Source organism: Saccoglossus kowalevskii, chromosome 14, assembly GCF_978046115.1.
Source record: "Saccoglossus kowalevskii chromosome 14, keSacKowa6.1, whole genome shotgun sequence".
In the NCBI taxonomy this organism is placed as follows: domain Eukaryota; kingdom Metazoa; phylum Hemichordata; class Enteropneusta; family Harrimaniidae; genus Saccoglossus; species Saccoglossus kowalevskii.
In genome coordinates, this window is record NC_140654.1 from 13,555,359 (window position 1) to 13,579,465 (window position 24,107).

General features: G+C 36.8%; 1 protein-coding gene across 1 annotated transcript; it reads left to right on the forward strand.

Moving 5' to 3' along the window:
• The first annotated feature begins 14,969 nt into the window (after window positions 1-14,969).
• Window positions 14,970-24,077, forward strand: LOC100371328 (epidermal retinol dehydrogenase 2-like). Its single transcript, XM_085507661.1, has 4 exons — window positions 14,970-15,626; window positions 17,152-17,396; window positions 19,140-19,265; window positions 23,367-24,077. The coding sequence occupies exons 1-4, from the start codon at window positions 15,168-15,170 to the stop codon at window positions 23,473-23,475; spliced, it is 939 nt and encodes a 312-aa protein (XP_085363787.1). The 5' UTR covers window positions 14,970-15,167; the 3' UTR covers window positions 23,476-24,077.
• Window positions 24,078-24,107: the final 30 nt, after the last annotated feature.

Consider the following 24,107-nt stretch of genomic DNA (forward strand, 5'->3'; position numbering starts at 1 on the left):
ATCAACACTGCATATTTACTATATCATATGATTATGATTATTTTCATATTTCTTGGTTAATTCATCAAATTACTTTCATATTAAAAGTACATTTTTACTGGGGAATTTCTCTGTGACATACATTCACCCCTTCAAAATGCCATGAGTAATTTAATGGTTTTTTTTTGTGATTTACCGTATTACCCCAGGCACGCGCCCAGGGGCCTGAACATACAAAATTGAGAAAAATTGGGGGTGGGCGCTTAACCGAGGACCACCCAAAAAAAGATTTTAAAAAGTTGTTTTTGTGATCGTATGATAAGGTCAAATAAAGGAATGCTTTCGTACATTTTGTACACGAACTTATTTCTTGATTTATGCGAGGTTTCAATAAACGTGAGCACTCGGCCAAGAACTGTGGGAACACTAAGACACGGGGGTCGAATTTCAAGAATAAAACTTGTTTTATGTCAGCGAATGAAGTTGTATTACTCACTGAAATTGACTACAAAATATGGTAAGTATTGTAATCAATGCACGGTTACTTTTTTAGTACCGGTAACCGTGATCAGTGCAAGTCGAAACGGCCGGGAAAAACTACCGCTTGTAATCCAAGATGGCCATGACCTCATTAGCATAATTTTGTTCACGCACGTATTGATACATCGCATCGTAATTACTGAAGAATAGCAGACAGGGTTATGAAACAAATAAACCTTTTATTACTGATGTGAAATGTTTACAAACTATTGTGAATACATAAACATATCCAAATGGCGATACATAAATAACATACTGAAAATAAACTCTGGTCGACCTCATTAACATGATTTATTCACGCACCCACACACGTGACAAAATTACAAAAATAACGATGATGCAACAAGTTCCCATCGTCGGCATGCCTCATTATGGTTATCGTAATGGACTTGAGGTTGGCAAAATGTTTTTTCTTCAACGACAGAAAAATAATCCACATGCTGTGATGAAGGATGAAAAGAAAGTAGCAAGTTTACGACGTGATGTCTCAAAAGTGCTAGCTCCCGTTATGGATTCACAGTCAGCGAAATGCTACGTTTTGAAACCAAAGCTAAGTGCTTCAAACCACTCACCAAGGTATGGATCGTTGCAATATTGCAATATTGGATTCATCGTGAATGAAGAGAAAGCAGAACGTGTGCGCCACATGCTGCGTGGTTCATCTTACGTCGTTAAAATCCAATGAGTTTTTACGTAAAAACACAAACAAAGCGGCCCTTTTCAGGGCCACCACACACTCCAAAAAGAGAACTATCGTAACAAACACACTATTTAAATAAATCGAACGCGTTCGTTTTTGACAAATAAAACTTTTTTGTTGACCCCGTTCTTGGTTAAAAATCACCCTGGGCGTTTAACCGAGGATGTCCCCAATATGTAACTTTTGTGAAAACAGGGGGTGGGCGCTTGCCCAGGGAGGGGCGCGTGCCCGGGGTAATACAATACATACTTTGACATAATAGTACATGTACTCTAATTTCCTGTATGAGTACATCATCATGTAATGATTTATTGTCTGTTCAAGAAAGGTCTGAACAGGATATGTTATGAACTCAAACAGTATGCCAGAAAGTCAGCTCACTGTCAATGAATATTATTTTGCATAGCTCTGCTGTAAACTGCCTACATTTGTACATCTGTTACGTCCAAGTCAATCTGCTGCTTTAACAGTGAAGAAAGTGAAAGAATTACTGAGACCTGAGTACGCAGGTGAAGAAGGCTCAAATACTAGAATGTATGAGAAGTCAATATATGCTGTATTTTTGGATTACGTTAGAGAAGTTGGAAGTAAGTTTTGGGCATTGACAGTGCACTGAAATGGAATGTAGTGCAAGGAAACAGTTCTACTAACCAATTAAATTTGCGAGTTTGTCATACACCATAATGATTATTAAATCACAACATAGTGATATATATGTCATAGTGGTATATAATTCATGGGAATATAAATATGCATATTCATATGTAGAATTTTCTATTTTGGGGGGATCAGGTTACACTTTATTTTAATACTCGCATATTTTTAAAGTCAACTCTGTCAACCACTTTCAGTAAAGAAAATGGGGCGAGTTTTGTATGTGTCTCAAGTTTAACAAATGTTATTGTTACATATTTGTTAACAGGTGGTAGAAGAGGACAGATATCATTGTCTCGCGTGTTACAGTTTATTACTGGAACAGATGAGGAACCTCCATTGGGCTTTGCACTTCACCCAAAGATTCTCTTTCCTCAGGCTGAAAGTTCATTTATTCCATTGGCAAACACATGTGTAAATTGTTTACATCTACCAAGACCAAGTCCCACTTATGAACTTCTCCCAAAAGTTAAACTTTTCGAACTGTATGATCATGCATTTTCTCAGAACTTTTTTGGAAATGTTTAAGAAATGGGATAGTGATCACATGGTTCAATATTGTTAGGGGAACCCAAAACAGAACCAGTGTGTCTAATATTTGATAGGGGTGTTGTTTAGGAAGAGTAGATAGCAATGTGTGTACAACTTGGTGGTCTGATAATTGATACTCATTGTTTTAGGTTAGAGGAATTGAGTTCATAGTATTGCCAAGCAAATCCAAAGATAGATTTGGAATTACATGCATATCATTTACGACTGTTGTAGAACAGCTAGACCACTTTACAATTGATATGTATTTGATTAGACAGTTGTATTCGTCACACAAAGTATTTAGTTAGCTTTATCACCATTGTTGGTATTTTAGTTTGTATGCTTAAATTCTGCATTCATGATATTTCAATAACAATTTTCAGAGTGTTCACATTAAAATGTTGTCACCTTTCTGTCACAAAGACCAATCATATCCATTATGTTTCTGAAATGATGTCAAACCCTCTCAATTCTCAAGTGATGGTGAACAACTGAAGGTCATTTCCTTTTTGATATACGCGTATTTTCATCAGTATTTTCCCTCTAAGGATACCATAAGACTAGGACTGTTCTAAACCAGACCTGTTTTCACCCTAAAAATGTTAAAACTTGCATGAAATATATGGTTTTCTTGAAGACTTTCCCCCCGGATGATGTCATACTTTCACATTACCAATAGAGGGTGCTATTAATGAAAAGCTTACATAGCCAAAATAAATTTTGTGATTACGATTTGCAGCAGTACTAGTATTTAAAGCGCGGTAGTCGTCGCATTGATTTTCCCACAACTCAATGCGCTCTTCAAATGGAAATCACAAGTATGAGGTTTGACCTGAGCGCGACCTGCACTGATTACCGCCGGTGACTCCTTCGATGCCTTCTAATCACATGAAAATTACTTAATTAAAGCTTGGAAACGTGTCAGTTCGTACTCATTGATCTGCACAACAGTCAAAGTCGCCATCTTTGTTTATATGAGACCCATGTATCTTGCACATGCGCAGCGCGACGACTACCGCGCTTTAAAAGTACGAGTAATTGTCTCATCCAAACTATCCAGGCCCGTAGCCAGCACTTTTGAATATGGGGTTCGAAAACAACAATAAATGATATATTTGATGTGAAACGTGTGAATTTTATAATATTCAAAATGTGTGTTTGAGCTCTGTTACATACATTTTTATATTCTCGGTTTTAAATTCAATTGGTTTACTTTGTGTTACGTTGGTAAGTTATTTTACATAACATTTTTGAACTATTTTATCATTTTAGAGAAGGGGTCCTAGGCCATTCCCCACCCACAGACAAACACACCAAGATCCTTGATCCATTACGGCAAAATGTTGTACACAAAAAAGACAAGACTGTACGTATCTTAGCATTATTGTCTAAGCATTTTAAGGTAGAATGCTACTCATACGCTTTTTCGCTCTTCACAGATGTTAACGCACATATAAAGTGACACAATTTCATGTCGAAATCTGTCTACAATTAGTCAATTATGTAATTTTATTTCTGTAGAAGACCTCACCACAACGTACAAAATGTAATGGGTGGAAAAGTGCATACTGTATCACGTTTTAAAAACAATACAACATCCATGTAAACATGTAGTACTAAGTTAAGCTGGATTCATATTTATCTCGCCGCTTGAAAACTTTTAAAAGATACAGAGCTAGTTGATATATGGTGTGGCAGTTTGTGTAGCGACGAAGTAAGCCCAGACTGTCAGTATAGCATAATTGCATAAAATTATTTACAAAAGATCAGCCCTTAGATCATTATAAAATGAACATATACATGCTAAATTCAAACGTATCACTGCAAAAACTAAAAATTTATTGATCTAACTGTATTTTTGTGTGTCTGCCTAATTCAACATTATGTTCATGGTCAAAACAGCAAAAACTCGACAGTATATGTTTTAGTCTATAATTGATTGCCAATAAATCTCCCAGGTTATAATACTACATTGATTTTTCCGAAAGTACACAGTCTGGATGATTGTGAAATTGAGGCATGCCGTTCTTGCTGACAACAATTTTTTTTATTTTTTAAGTAAATATCCCGAAGAAATTTGCAGTAAATGTAACTTGTTTTCCAAACCAGGCAATGCCGAAACCACATTTGAACAGGAGATTTTTATGTGGGTTTCCCAAGTAAGTTTGCCGGTCTTGTTAAATCGTTTAAGCATGATATAACATGTTTTGGGGTTCCAGCTATTTGTTATTTAATACACCAATATAAGATACAACGCTTGAAATAACCACAGCATAATGACAGCCTTCCACATTCGTCCAACATCGCTCCATTGTTTGTACAACTATTAATTACATTATTTGACTACTATTACATTATTGTTTCAATGTTGCTTTAACATTTAACATCAGCTGCTTGAACGCGATCTTCATTACACCATCGCGGAATCACCGAATAAAAGCTTGCCCATTTATAACAACCTGTTTTGATTGGCTGCTGTTGAGCTGAGACGGCGTAACTTCACGATTGACATTTAAAGCTCGTTTCAACCTAAATGCTCATTACTATGCAATTTCGACCGAGTCTGATAGTTACCTAACTGGGTCAAGTGATTTAAACTATGATAATTATTTTAAAAAATACTGTTTGTTTTATTATGTTCTAATCTACGACCACAAATCTATTCACTTCCAAAATTTAGGGGGTTCGACCGAACCCCCCCAAACTACGGGCCTGCTATCCCTACTCATCAAATCATAAATTTATTCCAACATGGAAGCAGCGTGATCTCCGCTCCAGTCTTTAACAAATCCAGAGTTTATTACTAAAACTAGTAATGTTGATCCCATCACTGATATTGTACATGCAATTTACATCGCACATCACTACAAATTATCCATAATTCTCTATGATGTGTACTCTTCTTGTTATTAGTACAATATTTTAGACAATGATGCGTTGTAATTGTTTTTTAAAAGTATGTTTTACAATATGTCATCGTAATGTTTAGTATACTTGAATGTATAACTAAGTTTTTAAATGATGGTCACAAAAATCGCTACTCTTCAAGGGGGGAAAAACGATAAGATAATTTCTTTGTAACATATATGTTCTTAGCAACATTTCCACAGACTGATATGTACTGGTGACATAGACTGGGGTGCAAAAATACTCCTTCTTTGTCATGGCAGAGGATACAAACATGTCAGTTTGCTAATAGTCGATTGAAGGGAATTTTATTTTTGTGACGTCGACTGGTGCACCCAGAAGCACAATATCTCGCGCGAAAGTTTACGTTACACCCCAAAACGGCATGCGCGCGCACGCGAAACGCCGTATCTTCGACTTCTGGGAAAGTCGTCTATCCTCGGGGGCGGAGCAACGTCACAGGACGTTCCACGTTGCTACGACGCGCACCACTGTACATGCATTTCTATGGGCTCTGTGCGCGCTGCTGTGGAACGCCGGTGGAGCCGGTGAGCCGGTGCAAATTCGAGAAAACAACACAAACTCAACTTTGAAGTAATCCCGAACAACCAAATTTATATATGTTACACACGTAGGGCTAATCTTGTTACACTGCTCAGAGGAGTCCCAACAACCATCCCGAAGTACCGTTTTCTGTGAGTTTTTGGCTGCAGGTTGCCAGGCGGTGAAAATGCCCGGATGTCCGCGCCCGAGGATTGATTAGAGTGGTACAAACACATAGGATTGTGGGTAATTTCATTTTTTGATTATAAGATTTGACTGATAAACTTTATTGTAATTCATGATACCATATATTAGTTTACATATTAGTAACGTACTGACACTTTATAAACTAGTCTGTAGTCTGCCCTCTGACAATAAGCTTTTATTAAATACACAAATAACACCGAATAAACGGCAAGGTAAAGACTATGTCTAATTATAGTAAACACATACTGCGTGCGTGACGCGATCCGCGCCACACAGCGTGGCCAGAATGCGGCAAAGGCCTTCAGATCTGGCTGTAGTAGGATGGTTAAAGTAATGGTACAGCATTATAATATTCTTTATGGACTGGATACGGCTTTTGCGGCCCGAGGTCGTGCGGCGGAAGCGCCCGAGCTTGCGAGGGCGCGTTAGCCGTACGGTCGAGGGCAGCAAAAGCCGTAGCCAGTCCACAAAGGTTTTATCATATACCTTATATGAAAAAAAAAAGTACTTAGTTATGTTATTTTTCGCTCGTCTGGCCCAAAAAAACCTATTCGATTTCATCCGGGTTTCGATACGGGCCTTTTTACTGGTGCGGATTTATACGATGGATTCTAAATGACGCAAACGCGTCAACATCTCTCACACAATAGACCGGTACCGCATGACGTCAGTGACAGGGATCTATAGACAAACCACAGTCCCTCAACACCGTAGTCCCTCAACACGGTGTTGAGGGACTGTGGACAAACTAATGTCACCAAATATATCCACAAATTACGTTTTAATGAAACAGCAAATGAAGATAAATTTATAACAATATTTTAATGGTAATAAATACGAACTCATTATAAACTTTCTTTCTTAAGAATGGACACTACAGTCCAGCTAAGTTGGTCATTTACTGACCGTCCGACAACGGACGATTTCTTGGAGCTGATGTTGTAGCCACAGGTAAAGACGGGTAAAGACACGTTAATTTCACAGTTGTTAAAACCTTAGTCGGTGAACGAGAAACAATTGCTTGACAAGAAGCAGTTTGGTTTACAGTTCCAGATTCTGGCGTAACCAAGAATATCTGAAATGCGCCGACGATCTTCCGTTCGAGATACAGTATCGTCAGACAGTCAGCTGGCATTGGTGTCGCTGGGTGTATCCCGCGACACCGATGCCAGCTGAATGCACAGGGGCTTGTCGACTGAGCGCGAAAGCCCCTTGGCGAGAACGAAGTTCGAGAAGGGAGGACACTCTACCACCAGAGTGACGTCATAGCTTTACAATTATTCGAATTTAAACAGTAATCAATCATTTACCTTAGAAAAAACAACACAAAAACTGAATACAGTTAAGTGCTAATCTATTCAAACCACCATCACGATCAAATTCGGCAAATTAGCGACAAAATACACGTTTTCCCGAGTCTGAATGACTACCGCTGTACGTTCTCGACAAGGGGCTTTCGCGCTCAGTCGACAAGCCCCTGTGGCTGAATGTGAGTATCGTAGTGCTGTAAACTTGACACGTTTTTGTGACCAGTTGTATTTATGATTGGTTGTGGTGGAATGACGGCTTTCGTCAGGTTAATAATGAGTCCAACTTGTGTTTTCGGTATATTTTCCATCCACAGAATAATATCGTCAGCCATTATCGAAGCGCAGACGCAAATTACGCGCGTTGTTTATATTCAGAAAGTAGTTCCAGGAAATAGACGCGTTTACCAAATATGGTAAACGGGGCCCGGGCGTGATATGGAAAATTATTGCACGGCTCGCGCATCGGGATTCCCATAGCGTTACGAGGCCGGGCAATACGAGGTATATGATATTAACAGTGAATAAGTACTGAGAAATAATTTTAAACTCATAGTTGCTGTCGACATAGGAAGTAAAGTAAGCAAATAACACCGAATAAACGGCAAGGTAAAGACTATGTCTAATTATAGTAAACACATACTGCGTGCGTGACTCGAACCGGCGCTCGCGTACGGCACCTACACGTCTTCCCCTCGGTCACCGGGCATCCCCCAAAAAGGTGGCCAGAATGCGGCAAAGGCCTTCAGATCTGGCTGTAGTAGGATACATTACCATAGTATGTCCATGAATACACCAACAGTTAACACAATTACATTGGACAGTGTGATATTTCTTATGCTGCTCTCACGTCATGGAACGATCTACCACTTGGTGTAAAGTAGTGCAACACGGCAATTAAAGTTAAAAACCTTTTTGAAAAAACAAAACAAAACAAAAAAACTCATTGTCATTGAAATGGTGTTATTAAGCGTATTTATTGTTTTTGAGTACACGACACTATACATATGCCTACTAATTAGTATTATTATCATAAATATATACTAATACGACACGTTTAAAATATGTATTAAACATTTGTCCTAGAATATCCTCGTGTTTTGTTCAAATCCAAGAAGATGCATTCATTAGCTATATAAATCATACGGTAACGCCCATTACCCAGAAGTCTTTGCTGGGTTTCTTCAATCATTGCCAAAGTCACTGCCGTGAACCTCGGACTATGTTATCATGAGCAAGAATGCCAAATACCCCATTAAATGCTCGAAATTACAGTGATTCGTTCGCTTGAATAAATGTAAAAGAATGCAGGTACCAGTAGTACCACTATTGTTTGGCGCACATATGTTCGGTGAAGTGAGCCAGTGTAAAAGAAGAGGTTAAAGGTTAAATGACCGCCGCGGCAGTGGAATTCTATATGGGCAGTATTCATTTACTAAGGTGTGTGATTGGCCATGTTGATTTTAATTTCTATTTGAAATTTATAAATCATTTACAAATCATAAATATTTTATATAAAACAAATTCATGCCTTCATGAAATACAATGTGGAAATATATGTATTTCTAAAGATGCAATAAAGTTCTTCTTCTTCTAATTCTTGGGGATGCAATATGAAGTTTGCCATGAATGACGTTATTCAAAATGGCGATGCCCAAAACGAAACATTTAAAATATTCGTACACAGTACCTCAAAGAACCCTAGTAATGTACATTCCATGTAGTTTAATGTTACTATTATTGCAATTGTCTTTTCTATAATAAATTATAGAAACTAGTCCCTTCTGAAATCATTTTATCTTTTGATATTATAGTTATGATCCCAGAGTCACTTACTAGTACAAACAAGATTGTCAAGAGTCATGAGATAACTATGCAAATTAGTCACGTAGGCCATGTAATAATTTTGTTATTTTCACGTCAAATTATGCAAATGAGCCGCCTTCACGGTCCGGGACATACAACACAAAATAAAAAGTATCTAAACGTGATGTTCCTTTTTTTCGTTTTCATATAGTTCATCAAAAAAAAAATATGTAACGCATCGAACACCTGGGTAGAAAATATTTGAAAATCGCCATAGCAATGGGACACTCCAAATGCAGAGTCTCGATCAAGATGTAAGTCATATTTATTTGTTAAAACCGGTGTTAAGGCGGGGGAGTCGTATGCAAACAAGCATCTACCCATGAGCCTTTGCGTTTTTAGCGTGCGTTATTAACGGCGCCTAGGACTGATCAATTCCCACGCATGTGCGGGTGACACCGCCCCGCTTTAATATACACGTAAAGTCGCCCAACGGTTATATTGAATTGTTTCATATTGAAGAAAAATCCCGAATTTTGCCATGTTTGCTGCATTTGACGGTCGACATTTTCGTCAATCACAGCAACTGCCATATATATGTTGACTCTCTTGCTAATCATGCTGTTTTATTAAAGCGGGAAGGTCGTCACCTGCGCACGCACGGGAATTGAGTCCCAAGCGACGATAACAACACACGCTAAAAACGCAAAGGCTCATGGACAGATGCTTGTTTGTAAACAATGACACGCTATGGCCATATGACGCTTGCGCAGGTGACGACTCTCCCGCTTTAACATTTCAAAAACATAATGCACGACAACAGAAAAATACATTTCTCGCTCTTACAATTTACCAGTAAAGTTTCTGAACCATAGATTATGAATCAAGCACAGAACGAAATTTGGCAAAACAATGACACGATTTATTGTGCATATTCATTGGTATTGTACCTTACATCAGGCATGTTCAATTTCAACACAATTCCTCATTCCTCATTACGATTTTAGTTTGTTTAGACCGCATGATTTAGGTATGACAGAGTCTGATTGGAGAAAGAGATATATCCGTGAAGCACGTCGAGCATTAAAAAGCATCATCATAGAATACATTTAAATCAGCCACCTACCATCGATGGACGACAATAGATCGACAATGGGAGAGAGATTGGCCGCTTCTATGATGACCAATGGGTAATAATAATAATATATTATTATCAGCTTTTGAAACGGCTTGAAAGAAAACATACAAGTCAACTGAATAACCATGAAAGCTCTCATACAATGTGAATAGTTCAGTTTCTCATTTCTGAATTTCCATAGGCAGGGGAGAAAGTTTCAAATATATGTTGATGTAATATTCCCCAAATCCTTATTTATTGCCCACAGAAGCATCGCTGACGAGAATATTAATTTTGAAATTAATTCCACTTAAGACAAATATATCTACAATAGTTGGTTCTCCGACACTTTCTGCAATAATATTGATCAGTGCTGAATAACATTTGCTTCTCTAGTTAGTTGATTTGCGAAGAAATAGCACGTGATAAATACCATCATACCTTGTCACCCCTTTATAGTTTTCTCACCCTGTTTTATTTCCTTCCAAATCTACTGCGTTTGACATCACCTTAAAGAGGAGATGTTATAATGACGACAAAGATCCTTTATATAATTTTCCATTGTATTGAGATTAATCCAGTTATAGTGTTCTCGGGATTTCATTGTTTTACCAAAACGCTTTCATTTCATTTCCTTCACTATATTTATAGAAATTTTAATTCAACTAACATTATGTCTTTCTGAAAGCCATTAAACTGATGCATACGGTTATGAATAAGAATATTACCCACTTTGAAAAGAAACTTGCCAAATTGAAACTGGATGTTGGCAATGTTTTTCAATCATCTTGGCTTTCACTGTCCCTCAGACATGATTAAACAATTGATCCCCACCATTTTTAATAATTGTGAATTCATTGACTACGTTGCCATGACCAAATGCTTTACCCGTGTTCACAAGATTTTATTTAATATGCGAACATCATCCCGCGGGTTATGTTAATACCGTCTTTTTGTTCAATTTTCTATCTAGGCTTAAGCCTTCTATACTTTGACTATGGAAATCTGTCTCTTTTTTTTTCTAGATCTGTATTCATTTCCCCTACGGTATCCCGAAAATGTTAAAGAGGTTATTTCTGATTTTATGTTCATTTGTTGTTATACCATTGCATAATATATCATAAATACATGTTTGTTTGATAATTCTTTTGGATCTTCTTCTATAACATTTTAGAATTAGTTGTATTATGCTCTAATTCTTGTAATTTTGTGAATTTTAAAGTGTAATTTTGGGTTTTCGGAGAAACACTCCTAGAACTTGTTAGTAATTTAGTTGCATTGCATACACTGTTCATCTCTGTTTACCCACAGCTACGTGAGTATGTAAGTATAAGGGGTGTGTGAATGTGAATGTATTGATGCACATGAACTTCATTCTTTCCTCTCAGTAGAAGTGCCAAAAGAACTGTTTGTGATATCAGTTGTACTAGGATCATTTCTATACTGGCCCAGCCGTGGCAGTTTTATAATGTTTTTCCCATAAATAGTGGTCCAGCGCAAAATTACCATGACTGGACAATGCTGCAGCATATCCATTCTATTACCTATTCATGATAGGCAGAGACCCTTCAAATAAGGAAAGAAGACGTGCGCAAAGATTTTAAACGTCAGGCCATGTGTGTGTTATACAGGTAGTTGCATAGAACAAAAAGCTGCCTTTCTTATTGGTTGGCAGCTTACAAGTCATGATACTCATTAGCATATTTATCACTACAAAAATTTGGTGATGACTATAGAGGGCGCGGCAGAACAGACTAGTCGTGGCATTATTTTATGTCAACGTGGAAGATTCTACACACTCATTCTAAAAAGAATTATATAAAACAATAAAATTGCCTAGATCATTTCCTTCCCATGCAGCACAATCTACTTGGCCACAGAATTGACCAACTTGAACTTGAAGCCGACAGTATTTCGCATTATTTGACGTGACTCATCTCTCCACAGTTGAATCATCCAAGTGATATTTTATTATGTAGGTGAGTCTGCATGTTGTATATTTGTGTGTGGATATCATCTCTCTAGATCTACAAGGCCCGTAGATAGGAGGCCTTCGTTTTCTGGAGATCTGAACATGTGTAGAAACATTCTGAGGGGAGTGTGGCACTGCCTCTGGCATTGGCTTTGACAATGACCTGTTTATAGCCCCATTTTGAAGTTTCATTGGTCAATGAAATTAGAATTGGCTTTTTTCTTAGCTGTACTTCTGAATTGATGTGTGTGACTTATCGCCTCGTTGTAATATACCAGATATGTATACCTTTGTATTTGATCAGTGCTTTCACTTTATAGCTTCACTGTCTCAGGCTTCTTTTGTTATTTCACTAGCGTATATCTTTCCTCTTTAAGTCATTTGTACCTACATATATGATCACACCCTTGTAAGTCAGTGATCCCATCCCTATTGTTCAAGCGTTGTGGGTCCACGGCACACAGCAGTGAATCTTCTACCAATGTAGTCTTTCTGTTACGTGTATCTGGATCTGAATGCTTGTTTGTGCTATGTTTCCTCTTGTATTCTTCATTCATCCTTTATAGAACAAGTGTTAGTAGTAGTAAAACTTTAAAAATATTCGCATATACTGTTCCAGAGGATACATTAGAATTATCGGATATTAAGGCTACACTAAACAACAAAAAGTTTGAATGAAATGCATTCATTTTATAGTACAGAATGATATCTATAATATATATGTTATTACACACTAGACGTTTATGTGGTGTTTATCTTACCGGATTACAATTCTCGACTTGATTACACATCGAGAGTGACCCTGTGTATAATAGAAAAAGGTCGTTAGGGACAGCATAACAAACAGGAACGGTAGCACTTTACTATATACGCGAACTATATATCATAATATATATCCCGGATAGCGCCAACCTTTGGTGTTATGAGTTGGGGTCGACAAAGGGCGGTGTTTTATCAATAGCTCTGATGACAATCTAATTTAAACACGCTCCCGAAAACGGACCTCGGCCCCGTCCTTGACCGAGGAAGATAAGAAACATAGCGGGTATCCATGTTCATCTGTTTGTATCAAGAGAACATATGTACTTTCCATCCTTTTTTTACATTTCTTGAAGGGTTTGGAGAATTTTGACTTGTTGCCACGGGCATTGCCAATGGCGGATCCAGAGGGGGGGGGGGCATATCCCCCCGCCAAACGCATGACGATTCATATCATCTGGATTACGCATAGCTTCTCTGCGATTTACGCTCCGTAATTTTAAGCGAAGCTCCCTCCCCCCAATACATTTTGCTGGATCCGCCACTGGGCATTGCGTCACCTAGAACCGTATGAAGAGGATACACATCGCCGAACAGCCTGAATCACCCATAAATAAATTTCAAATATTACAGAAAAAAAGATAATTTGCTATATTCTCTATACTAGTATTTTTGCCTTTTATTTGTCTTGAATTATTACTGGAATAAGCTAAATGAAATTACAAACTCATGTATGGACAATAACTTTAATAAATGTGATTTTACTCGGTAAAAATACTGTACTTTTCTGCATAAAAACGAAAGAATTTCACATTGTCGAAAACGGAAAGTCTTTATCGCAGTGTTCGATGGTCGTCGCGCCGCGTCCGCATCTTAATGATATTTTAAATTAGTAAACCTCACATTTTTATTACATTCATATGTTATTTATTTCATAAAACGTTCAGGTTTACTAATCTGAATATCACTGTAACCGTGAAGATTTACTAATTTGCATACGAATGAATGTTACAGTAATAAATGAATGCTTTAGAACAACGATGCTCATGTCTACGAATTTACGTTTTTAACAGGTGAAAATTTCTATCATGAGATACAAGACAGAAACTAAAGTTTTTCAATGCAGCTTGGGTAAAATTTAGGGTTTGTTTGAGTACAAATTTGACGCCTACTTCATTATGACCAAACATAAACAAACTCAAGGTCTAACATCTTGCCGCAAAACAGACTTGGTGTTTTCACTATTAAATATATACAAGCTACTGTATTTTTGCATTTTTAATACTTTATAATGTTACCCCATAATTTAACGAAAAAGGTGGAAGGAACTGCGAACTTTTTCCTGATTTGTCGCTTTTAGATTGTACAACTCATGCCTGATAAACAAAGAACAAAACATTAAAGAGAAACACGTCCCAAATATAAATACCATAGTAATACATTGACAGACAGGTAAAGGGAGTATTGTACTTCATTCATATTGTAGTGTCATTTGCGCATTTATGAGTTGGGCGGGGAGGATTATTTTTGGGAAAAGAATTACCTAAAATGAATGAAAGCAGAGACGATATCATTTCCTAGCTTGCCTTGTAGTTTACTGTTTTTTGTGGTGAAACAAATATTTCTATGTAATTGTTTTTTTTACAATATACAGATACAGATACTGTGTATGCGTGGGTCGTTGCTTGTTCTATTTCCCTTGGTTAGCTGGCGCATGGAGCTAGCTCTGGGGTTTCCCTTTACTTTCGAAAGTTGGGCGAATGAAAAACTGTTTCTTTTGTTATCAATTTGTACAGAAACAGTGAGAAATGTCAGAACCATCTCAAATATTAAGTCATTGCTGGCAGACTGTATAGGCAAGGCGATTGTTTACGGGAAGCGAATATTAGTATGCTTTCAAATTACGTCACTTGGTCACGTGTTTTTGGGCCAGTGGAACAATATGGCGACTACTAGATACCGTGCCCTACTTGCCATTCACAAGAGACGCCGGGAACCAGCGAACATCACGTCCTTGATAAGTGCAGGTACACTCGACAATAATCTTGAGGGCGCACTATTAAAATTAAAGGTCGATTGGTCACTGGTTGACAAGGGGTCAAAGAAGTAGCTCTCTTTTGCCAAGGTTAGGTCAGCGGCTCAACTATGTCGAATTTGTTATGGGAATGCCTGCAAGTGACATTGAATTGCTTATGGCATTTCGCCGTGTCGTTCGTGTACCTAGTTTTACCATTTTGTAAGCCCCGCAAAGACGTTGCTGGCGACATCGTCTTGATCACCGGTGCCGGCAGTGGTATTGGTCGCTTGATGGCGTTAAGATTTGCCACCTTGCAATCAGTTGTCATACTTTGGGACATCGATGAAGTGAACAACGAGAAGACGGCACGAGAAATCCGCGACAAAGGCGGCAGAGCGTATTCGTACACGGTAGACCTGAGTGATAGGGACAGCGTATACCAGAATGCCGCTAAAGTGAAACGCGACGTTGGCGATGTTACGATTCTCATTAACAATGCCGGAATCGTGACGGGAAAAACATTTTTAGATTGCCCGGATAAGCTGATAGAAAAGACAATGCAAGTCAACACTATGGCTCACTTCTGGGTTAGTAATGGTATACGTTTATTTTTTATTTTTGGCATGGGGGCTCTATGTTTTACATAATCTGTTCCAACGAATTAAAAACTGGCAAATAAAAAAGGATTGCCTGAAAGGGAAATGAAATTTGTATAACAAAAATGTACCATGTTACTTACACTGCTCAAACTTCATATAGACATCAAAAGCAATAACATTGTGTTCATTCATTTCATTTTACATGTAACTGAGTCACAAATTTTCCCAAATTTTGTGTCTAACAAAAGAAAAGAAGTGTACATTATACTTTTATACAGTATATTGTTTCCTGGAATCTGAAATCTCTGTACATGAAATTCAATAATGTGTACTATTTATGACATCACTTATAGCGAGTATTGGCGCAGAGAGCTGCCAAACTCGCTCACCAAGAAAGCATAGAGTTTCGAATTATAAGTATAAAGTACTACCTAATACAAATTATTAATGCTAAAAATGTTAATATATTGCATATTTTTGCAAGAAAAATTCCTGTGAGAAATATGTGTGATCATTGTAATCAAAAATGTTATGTCATTGTCTGTTTCACAAATCAATGTAAATGTGAATAATCATATCAAAAAACATGGTATTTTTTTCTTTTTTTTATTTTGTTTATGTTCAACAATAATGTATCATCAGTTTGATCATTTAATAATACTAAAATTTTTATTTTTTCATGATCCTCATGCATATGTTCTGTGGAGTGTGTTTTAGCTCTGGAATTTTAATATGAAAATCTAGAATGCACTACGAGTGCCAGGTAGACTCTTACCCATCAATGTATAAGAATGCCAGTTTCCACTTTATAAAACCCACAATCCATGCTGCAATATAATGAAAATTATGTTTTTCAATAAGCCATGGCTCTTCGTCACCCTTACAATAGTAGTAGAATTCAAGAAAACATCGAGAAAATTGGAAATTTACACATAGCAGCTTGATATAAACAGCTTTTTTGTAGTGTATTTCTTGTGCAAGCATGTTATAATGAAATTATAAATGGTAAGCTCTTGGTAGCGGATATATAAGACCTCTCTGGGTAAAATTAGCATATTTGGGGCAGATAATAACCGAGCATAATTTTGCCGAGAGAGGTCTTATATCTGCTACCAAATATAGCTTTGCTTATATCGCATATGCTCGGTTATTATTTCCCACCAAATATGATAATTTTACCCAGAGACGTCTTATATCTACTACCAAATACCCTTGCTTTCCATTTATAACCTCAGATTACATACTTTCCAGGTTAGTCATGCTTAGTGCACACCCAAAGTAGGATTCAAACAGCAATGCAAGATTTATTGTAGACAATAAATAATAACTTCATATGCCAGCTTTCGATCAGTATAACTTGTGAACTTTGTAAATTTCAGATTCGACATAAGATCCTCTGAAACAGAAAACTAAAATTTCAACCATTCTACCATATGTGATGCGTTTCACTATAAAGAAGATAAGGCCTGATGATACAAGTCTTATTTTTACTATCATTAACTTTATTTTACAGACAGTCAAGTCGTTTCTTCCGACGATGATGAAACGCAACTATGGCCACATTGTCAATATCGCAAGTTCTGCAGGTCTTATTGGCGTCTCTGGGCTGGCTGATTATTGTGCTAGTAAGTTTGGTGCTGTCGGATTTGATGAATCTTTACGATACGAGTTGTCTGCAATGGGGAAGGATGGTGTAATTACAACCGTGGTATGTCCATTCTTCATAAACACAGGAATGTTCGATGGGGTTAAAACAAAGTAAGTAGTCCTTTTAGATCTATCACAACCTGCCTGGGAGAAATATTTTGTTTTTTTAAACATTTTACTGCAACAAATATTGCACATGAAATGAAACTATAGGGTATCTTGCTACCGATAACATTTAAAAATTTACTAAGTAGTTGAAAAACAAAATAAATTGGTTGTACATAACAAGGACAATAAAAATCCAGGACAAGAAAAACTAGTACAAAACAAACCACATACAAAAGACACTAATCAAAACTGACTAAATTAACCTTATATGGCAAAGATAACCAATAACAATGTCTAAAATACAAATATATATAATGGACAATCATATCTACTGTCAAAAATAACGTAATAATATTAAAAGAAATATAGTGGCCTATTACAGCAATTCCAGGCACTGATTTGACGCTGAAGTAGTGCTAGATGTTGATAACTTACTACAATAGGTTGCACACTTTGTTTTCAAATTTACAGAAGTTATTACAAATAATGCAGACAGCATGTCTGCAATTTGAAGCGTGCCGGAAGAAAGCTCCGCCCATAAAAGTGGCTGTACATTAGTTTTGAATTTCTCCTCCAATAAACAATTGAGGCTCTCGACTTAGTTTCGTACTTCAATTTGCGTCACATGTTATTTCAGTGAGAGGGGCGCATAAAGTGGTGGCACTGTAAAGAACGTTATTTTACAGAACCAGCTGACTGACTGATCATGACAGAATTATTGATCAAAGTGCATTATTCCTACTATGGAAATATACGTATCACGCCTGCAACAAATGTCCTATGAAGACTTCATCCACTATATCAATAATGAAATTGAATACATAGAAAGGGTGTTATTCGATTATTAGTTCTCGACGATGAGAACCAAAAGGTTGATGTGCCACCAAATAATTGCTTTAAAAAGCTTATCACTGGCAACACACGATCACACGTCCGGGGAGGGTTGCCGCCGTACACAAGTAAATGTGCGGTCGCAATGTTTTATAATATTCGACATAGTCTATAACGTTGTCAGTTTCCTGGCAGGATACTCTCGGTGGTAACAAATCGTTTGATGATATTAAAAGCTGTCTGATTTGAAACACCATTTCGATCTCCAATCTCAGCAAATGACAGTCCACAAAAATACAAATCGACAACTCTTGTTCTCACTTCAACTGGTTTTTTGACTCTTTGCTTTTCCATCGTGGTGCTTAAACAACTTGGACAAATGCCGATTTGTAGACACGTAATCGACATGATGACCGACCAAAAGTGAATGAAAGACAGACGCGCCTCAAAGTCTAGGTGTACCTGACTTTGTAGCAAAAATAGAAAACATGTGGGCAATATCTGTCAATCATTCCTCTGATTTGCAGCCGATGTTTATATTTCTAGTTACAACTTATATAAATTTGAAAACAAAGTGTGTAACCTATTGTAGTAAGTTATCAACATCTAGCACTACTTCAGCATCAAATCAGTGCCTGGAATTGCTGTAAATATATTTCAAACCCCGAGAATGAAATACAAGACAATGATCAGGGATTTTTCAAGAGGATCTCAAATTCCAAGGTGTTGCTGAATCAATATGAAAACATATTATTTTTATTGAAATTAGCCAGTTAAACAAGTAAACCGATGTGATTGACAGTGTTCTAGAGAATGATCAATCTAGTGTCTACCTGTGGTAAAAAAATATACCCAATAAATACAACATCTTCCAATTATTCACACATGTTGATATTTTCTCCTTCATTTCTGCAGATTTCCACTGCTCCTTCCCATCATGGAAGCAGAGTATGCCGCCAATAAGATTGTAGACGCTGTGCAAACCAAGCAGGCTATGTTATATATGCCGAGAATTCTCTATCTGTTCTTGGCACTTAAGGGGTGTGTATAACCAATGTGTCCACAATGCATCAGGGTCATGTGATAAGTATACTTCCTGTTGCATTTGTTATACCCATAATGCATGCGATAAGAAGCACTTCCTGTTGCAGACTTGCTGTAAATGTTAATAATAAGAGTCAAAACATGCTATTTTCACTGTATTTTGTTCATTTATAACTATACTTCCTGTTGCATTTGTTACACCCATAATGCAATGTGATAAGAAGCACTTCCTGATGTATTTGTTGTCTCCACAATACTTCATGTGATCAGGAGTACTTTCTGAAGCATTTGTTATACCCACAATGCAATGTGATAAGAAGCACTTCCTGATGTATTTGTTGTCTCCACAATACTTCATGTGATCAGGATTACTTTCTGAAGCATTTGTTATACCCACAATGCATGTGATAAGAAGCACTTCCTGATGTATTTGTTGTCTCCACAATACTTCATGTGATCAGGATTACTTTCTGAAGCATTTGTTATACCCACAATGCAATGTGATAAGAAGCACTTCCTGATGTATTTGTTGTCTCCACAATACTTCATGTGATCAGGATTACTTTCTGAAGCATTTGTTATACCCACAATGCATGTGATAAGAAGCACTTCCTGATGTATTTGTTGTCTCCACAATACTTCATGTGATCAGGAGTACTTTCTGAAGCATTTGTTATACCCACAATGCAATGTGATAAGAAGCACTTCCTGATGTATTTGTTGTCTCCACAATACTTCATGTGATCAGGAGTACTTTCTGAAGCATTTGTTATACCCACAATGCAATGTGATAAGAAGCACTTCCTGATGTATTTGTTGTCTCCACAATACTTCATGTGATCAGGAGTACTTTCTGAAGCATTTGTTATACCCACAATGCAATGTGATAAGAAGCACTTCCTGATGTATTTGTTGTCTCCACAATACTTCATGTGATCAGGAGTACTTTCTGAAGCATTTGTTATACCCACAATGCAATGTGATAAGAAGCACTTCCTGATGTATTTGTTGTCTCCACAATACTTCATGTGATCAGGATTACTTTCTGAAGCATTTGTTATACCCACAATGCAATGTGATAAGAAGCACTTCCTGATGTATTTGTTGTCTCCGCAATACTTCATGTGATCAGGAGTACTTTCTGAAGCATTTGTTATACCCACAATGCAATGTGATAAGAAGCACTTCCTGATGTATTTGTTGTCTCCACAATACTTCATGTGATCAGGATTACTTTCTGAAGCATGTGTTATACCCACAATGCAATGTGATAAGAAGCACTTCCTGATGTATTTGTTGTCTCCGCAATACTTCATGTGATCAGGATTACTTTCTGAAGCATTTGTTATACCCACAATGCAATGTGATAAGAAGCACTTCCTGATGTATTTGTTGTCTCCACAATACTTCATGTGATCAGGATTACTTTCTGAAGCATTTGTTATACCCACAATGCAATGTGATAAGAAGCACTTCCTGATGTATTTGTTGTCTCCACAATACTTCATGTGATCAGGAGTACTTTCTGAAGCATGTGTTATACCCACAATGCAATGTGATAAGAAGCACTTCCTGATGTATTTGTTGTCTCCACAATACTTCATGCGATCAGGAGTACTTTCTGAAGCATTTGTTATACCCACAATGCAATGTGATAAGAAGCACTTCCTGATGTATTTGTTGTCTCCACAATACTTCATGCGATCAGGAGTACTTTCTGAAGCATTTGTTATACCCACAATGCAATGTGATAAGAAGCACTTCCTGATGTATTTGTTGTCTCCACAATACTTCATGTGATCAGGATTACTTTCTGAAGCATGTGTTATACCCACAATGCAATGTGATAAGAAGCACTTCCTGATGTATTTGTTGTCTCCACAATACTTCATGCGATCAGGAGTACTTTCTGAAGCATTTGTTATACCCACAATGCAATGTGATAAGAAGCACTTCCTGATGTATTTGTTGTCTCCACAATACTTCATGTGATCAGGATTACTTTCTGAAGCATTTGTTATACCCACAATGCAATGTGATAAGAAGCACTTCCTGATGTATTTGTTGTCTCCACAATACTTCATGTGATCAGGAGTACTTTCTGAAGCATGTGTTATACCCACAATGCAATGTGATAAGAAGCACTTCCTGATGTATTTGTTGTCTCCACAATACTTCATGCGATCAGGAGTACTTTCTGAAGCATTTGTTATACCCACAATGCAATGTGATAAGAAGCACTTCCTGATGTATTTGTTGTCTCCACAATACTTCATGCGATCAGGAGTACTTTATCAGGCAATGCATGAAGGACATGTGATTAGAAGCACTTCCTGATGCATTTGTTATACCCACAATGCATCAGGGCCATGTGCCTTCAATTTAGCATGTTTCAATTATTAGCAAAAATGATGAAATTAACACCCAGCGAATAATTAATGTATTTAGTGAAATAAACAACTGTGAGAAACATACCAGTATTACTGAATTCAGGTAGAATGCTACTGAAAAGTAAAAAAAATAGTGGAATACAAATGTACTTTATTTTTGCTGAAAAGGCTTTTTGGGTGTTTTGTTTGGAATTTATTTTCACTGATTTTTGATGAGTTTAATGTGAAATATAGGAAAGAAAGTATATTCGCTGGAATTTATTTTCATGGAATCATCCCTTCAGCGAAAATAGCGAAAATATTCTACAGTATTATTATTGGGTCACCATACTCGACTCGATAAATGTACAAAATACAGTGAAAATAGCATGTTTTGACTCTTTCAAGCATTTAACCATATCTTTAAAATGTTAGCCGATGACATGTGATGAAAAATTATACATACTGTAAAATCATTTATTTTCACTGGCATTTAATTTCACTATGTTTAAGTTTTCATCAATTTCCCTGAGTTTCAAGTTAACCAACTTGACAGGAAAACAATGATTTCTATTGTTATTCTACAAGTTCAGATGAATTTAATTGAGCAATTTTCTACTGAAATTAAAACCAGAGAATAATTAATGCATTTATTGTACAAGTTATTTCTTACAATGTACTTGTGCATGTCTTGAAGTGTTTGAAAATTGACATTGTTTATAGTGGATGTGTTTTATTTGACCATATTTCTCTATAAAAAACCAAAACATTGACAATGAATTTAAAAATTATAGACAGACATATACATGTAAATAATTTTACAGTAAAGTAATAGAAAAAAAACATTAGACTCCAAAAATAAATATTTATGTTTATGATCACTTGCATGTCACAGCTTCTTTTTTAGGTTTTTGTCAAATTGTTATGCTACTTTGAAAAAAAAAATTGATTTTAAAAAACAATTTTACCAGCAAGCTTTTTCTTTTTGATCGCTGGCCATTACCGTGAAAGAATTCATTTTCACTTTTATTTAATTTATACTCTTTTTTATATTAATAACATATTTCACTGGCTTTTCATTTTCACAGATTTATATTTTAAAACCGAAACCGAAACATAGCGAATAAATAATGCATCCACAATATTCAGTTTCTGGATATTATACATGGTAGAATACCACTGCATGTTACTATGACTACCAGTGCATGTTACTATGACTACCAGTGCATGCTACTATCAGGGTTTTTTTTTTTTGAAAAAAAATGCAAGAGGGAGCACTGCAATTCAGCTGCACCACCAAGTGGGGGAGAGATAGAGTTCTCCCTACCTGGGTGTGGAGTTTTTGATAATTCTAAGTTAAAATGAAGCATTCTATGACTTCCTTGGGGCCAAAATTACTATCAGAGAGGTCACAGTTGAAAACTGTGGCCACATGTGATCCCTTGTCAATCAGAATTTTATGTTTGCCAGAGAATCTGCTCCCCAGGGTAAGGAGGCGCATGGCCATGGCATGAGGGTGCTGCGCCCCTGTTTCCTTGTTTAAAAAAATCTCTGACTATGACTACCAGTGCATATTACCATGACTACATGATACTATGATTTGATTTGAAAAATCGGTCTGGTTTTGTACAAAAAAAGTTGTTTGATCTGATTTGCTTTCTGGTCAACTTTGTGTTTCATTTTAACTTATCAATTTTATTTTTGTTTTATTATCATTTTATTATCACAGATTTCTACCAGTGAAAGTCGCTGGTGAGTTGGTTACGCTGTTTGGCGTCAGCGAATCTATGGATACATTCACCGGCAGAAACAAGACGTCAAAGAAGAAGGAAGCATAAAAATGACATGGTGGCGGTTATATAGCCAGAGTATTCTGGGGTCTTGGCATGTGAAGCATAATAACAGTTAGCTTTTAGCTAAATTTTGAACTGTGCAAAACACCCCAACTATTGTAATATGATTTATTAGCCTAATTTTTAGCTCCGCTGTCGACTTTGTCGAGCGGAGCTTATCATATGAGTGATTGTCCGCCGTCGTCCGTCGTCCGGTGTCCGTCGTCCGTCGTCTGTGTCAATGTTTTACATTTTCGACTTCTTCTTGAAAACTACATGTCTGAATGCTTTGATACTTGGTGTATATGTACCTTGGGTAGACCTCTCTCAGATTTGTTCATTTCATGATCATATCTTCAATTCTCTAATTTTGGTGAATATTTTTGTCATTTTTGGTAAAAGTGATATTTTCAACTTCTTGTTAAAAACTGCAAGTCCAATTGCTTTGATATTACATATATAGGTACTACATGTGGACCTCTCTCAGATTTGTTCATTTTGTAACGATATCTTTAATTCTCTAAATTTGGTGAATATTTTTGTCATTTTTGGTATAAAGTGATACTTTCGACTTCTTGTTAAAAACCATAAGTCCAATTGCTTTGATATTACATATATAGGTACTACATGTGGACCTC